General features: G+C 35.1%; 1 protein-coding gene across 1 annotated transcript; it reads right to left on the reverse strand.

Moving 5' to 3' along the window:
- Positions 1–212: 212 nt before the first annotated feature.
- Positions 213–6,094, reverse strand: LOC123538828 (uncharacterized). Its single transcript, XM_053530227.1, has one exon. It carries the CDS (start codon positions 5,852–5,854, stop codon positions 4,118–4,120), a length of 1,737 nt encoding a protein of 578 aa, XP_053386202.1. The 5' UTR covers positions 5,855–6,094; the 3' UTR covers positions 213–4,117.
- Positions 6,095–8,905: the final 2,811 nt, after the last annotated feature.

The raw sequence follows: 8,905 nt of genomic DNA on the forward strand, positions 1-8,905 counted from the left end.
AACCTACATATTTACTCACTGACTCAAACAATAACAAAAAGATGACGCAGTTAATTGTTAAATTGAAGCGCAGCACACGGTCAGCTTTGTGACGGCAAGTATGTTGCCACTCCCTTGCAGGAAACGAACTGCTACTGGTTCTGAAGGTTGTCAGTATATTGTATACTCTCACTGTGTGTGTACATCCTTAAAATCAGTTAACAACCACAAAAAAAAGTTTGCATACATTTTTATTGAGAGATAACATAGATAAAGCATATGTACAGTTTACAAAGTTGACAGCCGATGTATCAAGCAATTTATGGATACGAAACATTAATTTTAATCTTGTAATACTTATCTTGGTTATTCGTTATGAATTCATTTTAAGTACATGTACTACCTTAGCAATGGTAAAGCAGTGGGGGAAATACATGTATTTGTCGCGATAATAAGAAATGACATGTTGAATTTATATCAGTGTGAATTTTGAAAGTCTCTAGTATTCTATTGAATATTTGGTGTTTGTTTTCCCTTAAACCTAAAAACACGTGTAAACAATTACAGTGCAACATTCCAATAAACTGAAATAGACCCATTTTAAAGTGACAACAGTTTTATTTTCTATACATAATTAATTTTCTACACAGAATAAAATCCATACGTTTGCGACAAAATTAACAAATTATCTTTGTGAAGACTTATAATCACTCTTACAGCCAATTCATCTATTTAATCTGAACAGAAAACTAATTTTGTTTCATCTACGAATATCGTTCTCGAATTAATGAGAGACAACTTTTCCCCTTTCCGACTTCTATATTCCTAACGTAATTCAGTGTGTGTTGTTGTACTATTTTTATTTTTTTTTACTTAGTTCAGTACTGTCAATCCTATTCAGGCTATTGAACAAATTCTTGATATATACATTATATTTATACGCGTAGATGCGTATGTAATAAAAAAAAACATATTCCCCGATACAAAGCTAATAACCTATAAATATTCTGTGGTATTCTGTGGTATGACTACTTATTTTAGTTGCGACGTTCCAAAGATGTGCCAAAGAGTTAACAGTTTAAAAATATTGAATTGAATTTGGCTCTCGTGGATTTTGTGTAAGCACCTCGTGGGATCCAGGCATTGAAAATGTAAACAGAGCCGAATGCAGCATTGCAGATCAAAGTATTGTCATGATAATAAGTTATCTAAGTTTAATAAAACAATTAGAGCAAGTGTGATTTGATATACATTACATATCATCTAATAATACTTGTGTTCACAGTATTAGTATTTAAGTTTGAATTAAGAAAAATAGTTTCATATAACATTCAACACAAAAGTCTATAGATATAATATGACAGAGTTCCGAAAACTAATTGGCAATAGTCTAATAGCCACGTCCAAATCTGAAGTTAATAAGGAAATAATTTGCCTTTCTTTTGATTGTCCTATAATTAGCTGGGTCAGTTTATACCTACATGTCCGGTTTAACCGGGATTAATCAACAAATATATTACAAATACATGTATAGCATACCGCTCAAAGAAATAATTTTGGAAAACTTCACACCCATAAACTACGAGAAATATCACAAAGGAAAAACACTTTATAGTAACACAGCACCCTTAAAACAAAATCTTACTGAACTGTTCATGATTAATATGGACATACAAATACACAAAGTAAACTAAAAGGCACAGTGAGTATATTGTGACGACAGTGGGCCAAAACACTGAGCGGTACAAACCCTTCCTTACTCATAATGCCCATCATTGTCCGAAGCTATATAGTGTAAATAAACGTCTTCTTTTTCCTATTTGGTGAACCCCTAATATACACGTAATGATACGGGATAATATATCACAATTATTAGGTAATATACAATTTGAACAAAAGAAAAACTAATTACATTTGTACTAATGCAGTATGTTCAATGTCTCAGCATAAAAATTGTAGTAGGCTACCGTTTCCAAAATGTTATTTTTTTATCATTCAACGCGTTCTTAGCATTCCTTTAAGAAAAATCAAAAATCAAATATATATGTATACTTGTTAATCTTTCATCTTTGATGAAATTAAAAAAAAACTGATGTCTTTGAAAAAATAACAATACGCAAGACAAAAAAAAATAGACAAAGTTTGTACAGATTCAGGTCTGTACAAAGATCTTATGACATGAAACTTTTGTTAAAGCCCTGCTCCGCGGTTATTCAAATTCTTTTGTGTGCATGCAACCCATGATTACAATAGGTAACAGTTAACGGCCACGTGCCACACTTTAGCACGCAAAACCACAGGCATTTCATATATGGCCAGTTTTTCAACTATTAAGTAATGACTTAAGCTCTGACTTAAGCCGTGTCGGGTATATTTACAACGATTTAGTCAGCACGTGAATAACGGGACTCGACAAAAGTTAAACCTTCAATTGGATTTTTCTACTTTGAGCGGTGTCAGCAATGGCTTATCTTTCTATTGTTATTTTAAACCTGGGGCATAGGTGGTTTAAGAAAAGATGCAGGCGGAATATTTAGACATGGAATTAAATTTCCAGTATGAAGTTAAAACAGAAATGTTGAAGAGGGAGGGAATGATACGGGACTGAGCAAACCCTTCCGTTATGTACGACGATTTGGACTTTTGGACATATTTTTTCTCAGTGAAGCTAGTATTATATATGTTTTACTTTATATAGAAGAAAAACTTAAACCAACGGCGACGGCGACGCCGGCGCCGACGCTGGGGCGAGTGCAAAAACTCTATTTTTTATTCGAAAAGTCGAGCTAAAAATGTAACACATTCAACTCTTCCATTTTAACTTTACTAAATTCGCTACGTTTGTACACGTTTCAAAATATACGTGCAAGCATAAATATATAAGTGCATGTAATTAATTATAAATACATGTAACGCACAAATATGTAGGTGAACATATATATATAAAAGTTCATGGATACGCACGTCTGTATATATACGTCTCCTTTCAATGACGTGTGGATTTTGAAATTCATGCATTTGCAAGTGTAATTCGAGTACCTATACTATTGATTTAAATTTACAAATGCATTCCCAATTTCAAGTGCATATTACACGTGTTTTGTACATGAAAGGTGGAACATTTAGGAATAATGAAAACAATAAGACAATGAGGAAACATAGGAATGCTTGTAGTCTTACCTTGAAATAAATTCACCTTTTTTCCCAGCAATTTTTTTTCATTCATTAGACGGGCGCTAGTGCTTTTGTGTTTTAATGTGTCTTTGTATTTTCTATGCGAAGTAGTAAATCACCAAAGTAACACGTTTTATCTATAAAAACGTACAGCGAAACAGTCCGATGACTGTATCTACATCTTCATAGTGTGTGACCAAGGCTTAGCTAATACATCGCAAAAATACCCGCCGAGTATTAGTAAAAATCCGTTAGAAAACAAGGTTGAGCGATGGCTTAACTAATACTGGTTTGAGCCTTTCTTAGTGATAGAGTTGAAAAACTGGCCAATAGAATTTTATACAATCTGACTAAAGTACATCTCCTATTACGCTACGCATAGGATCTGACAACGAGCTATTGATGGCCTCGTTCTGACAACCCTTCCGCTAGCCAATCAAAAGCACACTTACATCATTCTGCAAGCTTTAAAAAGCCTTGGTTTTTGATATCAACAATTTTTATTTCGAAAGATGTCAGATAGCCGGTTAGCTCAGTCGGTAGGGCACTTGCTCTGTAAGCGAGAGGTCCCGGGTTCGAGCCTTGGATTTTTCTTACTCTTTGACATTCGAACAAGTTGTCTGATTGGTTCAAACAAAAATAGATTTGCAAAAATAAAAATAGCAATATTGGAAATCCAAAATATACAGAAGACGAATGTGAATGGGTCGTTCTCAGATCTTCGTTTAGAAGATCAAGTACTTTAGTCAGATTGAATTTTATATAAAATAGACTCTATTTTGACAGGCGTCACTGTTCATAGTCAGGATTTTCATGCTTTTTTCAGTGACAATTCAAGGTTAAAAGGTAGGACGGGAGCATGGCTTTAATGCAAATCACAAAGTCTGGCGGTTTTTAATTCAGATATCGTTTCAATTGAATGATTATAACACTATTTGTGATACAAAGATTTAACCATGTACTATCATAGACTGAAGACTTTCAGCTGATTGCAACCTTGACCACCAACATATACCTCACTTTTCTCATGATTACAGCATATTGACAACGGTTGAAATAAACCAGTACCAACTTGTTGGCTTTGTTTGAAGTTTGCTTCGAGCCGATAAATGCTATTGTTCACAGAACTGCACACCAGCAGGGATCCGTCATTTAGGACCAACAGTCCCCTAGGTGTAGTAATATCACTGTATTTAGCGGACAGTTCACCTTCTAATGTAAACTTTGCCACCAAGTTACCCAAACCATTACTGATATAGAAAGTTTGGCTGTCCTGGCTAAGCTCAATGTAATTTAATTTATCCGTTTGATCTTGACATGATATTATGTTCTTGACATTGCCTTTGGTATCCAGTATAAGAATACAGTTAGGAAGAACGCAGGCCACATAAAGATGGTCTTGGTGATAGGTTATACCCTTACATCGTCTTTGAATTTTAATGCTGCGGGAAGTTGTCAGCTGTCCAGCTGTTCCCATAATCAGTATCTCTTCACTTTCTGGAATTGTCACAGCAATTTGATCCTCCGGAAGAACAATAACATCACATGGAGTAGCATTTAATGTTTTCTCGTCAACCACTGTTTTCAGTGATGTATTAACAACTTTCAACTTTTTATTGTTATAATCCGTTAGAACAAGTTTATCAGATGAGAGAAGAGCACAACCAGAAATAACACATGGTTGACTATCTGTTTCCGTTTTTACATTTATATCTTCTTTAGCAGACAATGGACTTTTTCTTGCTGGGGCCGTTAACAGTTTGGTAGGACCAGCAGACCTCTTAGAAGCTGAAGCAACACTAGCTGAATACTCAGTCAGTGTTCCCAGGCTGTCTATTGATAGAATATTCTCTAAAGCTTTGCTGCATTCAAATCGCCCAGTTTTTGTCTTTCTAAGGACAATTTCAGCCTGCATTGCCTCTTTCGATTGCACTTTTAGTTGTGTCCGTTTAATTGCCATGAAAAGGTCAACATTTTGATTTGCTGCTTTAAAATCAATTAAATTTGACCGCATTTTCCTGGTTTTGGAAGTAAGAGCAGCACAAGCATCGAGAACGGCATCGACTTCCTGTTTATCTGAGGATTTCCGTTTTGCAACGTCTGCCTCAATCTTCTCTTGCAGTGTGTCTAAATGATCATTTATTTCTTTTCTGAATTTTTTTATATCCCTCATAACTTCGTCATGCCAAGTATCTATTTCCTTGTTTCTTTCTTTTGCTTTTTTGCTTATACCATCTGCCTCTTCAAGTTTCTTCTCCAGATTACTCATTATTTCTTTGTATTCTTCACTGTCTCCTATACCTGTACATTTATCAGGGATATACTCGAGATCGCATGCTTTATGCTTCATCGTCATGCAATCAGTACAGCCCAGCTCTTCATGATTCGGGCAAAAGAACTTGATGACTTCATTTCTGTGAGTTGGACATTTTTCAGTGCAGATATTTGATGTTTGATCAGTTGTTGCATGTTTGTCCACTTTATGTATATCAAGCAACTGATGGTGTTTCGAGGCTTTCGTTTTCTTGTGGCAATGAAGACAGTTTTTACATAAATATTCCTGGCAATCCACACAAAATCCATGAGCTTCTACATGTTGGTCATCAGACAAACAAGGGACACAACTATGCTCAAAGTCCTCGGCTGAACCCACTGATATTGAACCGTTGAAATCGGATATTTTACGACCGGAAACCGCCATGTTTCCATAGAGGTTGCACACTTAAAATCAAGTCTTAATAACAGATACAACAATTATTTTGTCCGAGAAACAACTCTATACATGTATGTCTGTGCGTTTCTGTTAGTGTACCATAACTTATTTCATAAACACTACCTTTAAAATAACTTAAAAAATCCATAGTTCTATTATGACTGAATGTTAATCTCTTCCTGTAGCTTAACTTTCTACTTCCTTTTTCATACGCGTAAAGTAAACAGTCTATTTATATTTAACCTGTCCTACTTTTCATGATAAGTATGGAACGTCGCAGCTGTCCTATGTAGGGACACTTCATGTATGTCGTGTTAACTTGTCAAAACAGTGCCTCATTATATATATACTAAAAAGATATGTTATTTTGTCAAGGTGTGGTGTTAACTTGTCGAAACAGTGTCTTTTTATGTTAACTAGCCATGATATCTTGTCAAAGATAGTGTCTTATTATGTTTAAAAACTATATTATCATGTTTGGGTGTGATGTTCACTTACCAGAATAGCGTCGTATTATGTTAACTAGCCATGTTATCATGTCAAAGTGTGATTTTGTCTGCAGCGTGTGTTATTATGATCGAAAGCTCTGTTATCTTGTTATAGTATCTTTTCTACAAAGCGTGTTATTATGTTATATATTTATGTTGTCATGTCAAAGTACTACGTGATCTTGTCTACCAAGTTTGCTATTACTAGTATGTTAAAAAGCTATGTTATGTTGCCAAAGTGTGGTGTTAACTTGTCAAAACAGTGTTTTATTATGTTAATATGCTATGGTATCATGTCAAAGTCTGATGTAAACTTGACCAGATAGTGTATTATTATTTTCAAAAGCCGTGTAAGCATGTCAAAGTGTGGTGTTAACTTGTCAAAACAGTATGTTATTATGTTAAAAAGTTATGTTATCATGTCAAAGTAACATGTGGTCTTTTCTACCAAGTGTGTTATTATGTTAGAAAAGCTATGTTATCTTGTCAAAGTGTGGTGTTAACTTGTCAGAACAGTGTTGAATTATGTTAATATGCTATGTTATCATGTCAAAATGTGATGTTTACTTGTCCAAATAGTGTTTTATTTTGTTGACTGGGCATGTTATCATATCAAAGCGCGATGTTAACTTGCCAGAACTTAGTATGTCAAAAAGCTATGCTATCTTGATAAAGTATCATTTGATCTTGTCTACCTTCTTAACATAAAAACATGCTCTGTAGACACGATCACGCTGTACTTCGACATGATTACATAGCTTTTTGACATAACACACTACATGTATTTGGACAAGTTAACATCGCATTGAGAAAATAATTTGACTAGATATCTTAATAAGACACTTTTTGACAAGTTAACACCACATTTTGACCTGACAATATAGTGTTTTAACATTATACGACACTGTATTGACAAGGTAGCACCACACCCTGACATGCAAACATGCAATTGCCCGACATAAGACACCTACAGCGGTCCGTAGATAAGAGAAAATGTCATGTTAACTATATATTACCAAAAGGGAAAACTTTTTTTGTTGTCATAATCATAATGCCAATATACATTGTTACTTTATTTGAGCCGCGCCATGAGAAAATCAACATAGTGGCTTTGCAACCAGCATGGTTCCGTTAGCGAACAGCATTGATCCTGACCAGACTGCGCGGATGCGCAGGCTGGTCTGGATCCATGGTCGCAAAGCCACTATTTTGATTTTCCCATGGCACGGCTCATTTCATTATCAGGGCCTTTCTGTCCGGAGTAAGAAAGTCACGTTATTTATGGTTATATTACACTTTTGATCAAAATTTTGTTCAGTGTATACCGTGATTTTTCCAAATTACGAAATTCAGCAATAAACAAATTATAGGGTATTATGCTGATGTTTTGCTAGAATGATTTGAAAAAATTTGGACCTCACAAATTTCTATTTGAGAGGAGTGTAGTGGTTGTAGAATACATGTATATAAATATATGCCACTTCCAACAACCTTACTGTTACGTTAACCCTTCATATCAGCGACATGGTCAGAGTGTCCGTCTACAGCTCAAGAGGTCCGGGGTGCGCTCCTCGGTAGAGACTGGGATATTTTCTCTTCGAAAATATTACAAGTATCAAACATCCGCTAATTGAGACTGACAAAGTCTCCACCAACATTAAAGACAAAAACACATTTAAGTGTCAAAAGTAGATCAAATATAGTTACATAAATCTGTTTCCCGTTAGGTTCTAGTGTTAGCTTTATTAATAAAATATATAAAGAGTATCCTTTGAAAGCATAGAATGCTACCAAGCAAAAGACAATACAGCACGCTAAATTTTACTTAAGAAATAATAAGTTCCCAAACGTGGTTTATCGTAGAATAACCCGAGTTTTGAGTTCTTATGCGTAAGAATAGATCACGTTTCGCATAAGAACAAAAAAAAATTCGGGTTATTCTACGATAAATCACACTTGGGAACTTATTATTTCGATTCTAACACGACATACTAGTATCAACAGTGTTAGAAAATATGGTAATTACTTTTAACGACCGAAATACGCCCCTGGATTGGATGACGTCATTGCACGCGAGTGGTTTATTGCAGAATAACCCCAGATAGATTTTGCTCTACATTTTGCAAGTCGTGTTAAAATAGTAGATTTTATATCACATAAGCCTACATGATTTTATTTTGTAGCCTGTTCAATGTCCATATTCACTGAAACGTTCACTTCCAAACAACGTATACTAAAAAAATATTTTTGTTCTGTAATTATCGAAGTGTCGATTGCAATGAAACTTTGCATGAATGTGTATATATTCGCAGCAACAAATCGTGGTAATTTTGGAGAAAGACGTTGACGACTGTGGGCCCAGGAGAGGTAATGAAATATGCACTTTCTCTCACACCGGCTCCAGCGGGGCTCTTATCACAAAACTACACTGAACAGACTGAATGATCCCAAGTATCAGAAAGAACAAAAACCGATGTACCTTACACATTCTTGTGTGTTTTGAGTTAATTTTAAGCGACGTTCCGTTATGTAACGGTTTTTGAGGGGTGGG

This window comes from Mercenaria mercenaria, chromosome 18 (assembly GCF_021730395.1).
Source record: "Mercenaria mercenaria strain notata chromosome 18, MADL_Memer_1, whole genome shotgun sequence".
Taxonomy (NCBI): Eukaryota; Metazoa; Mollusca; class Bivalvia; order Venerida; family Veneridae; genus Mercenaria; species Mercenaria mercenaria.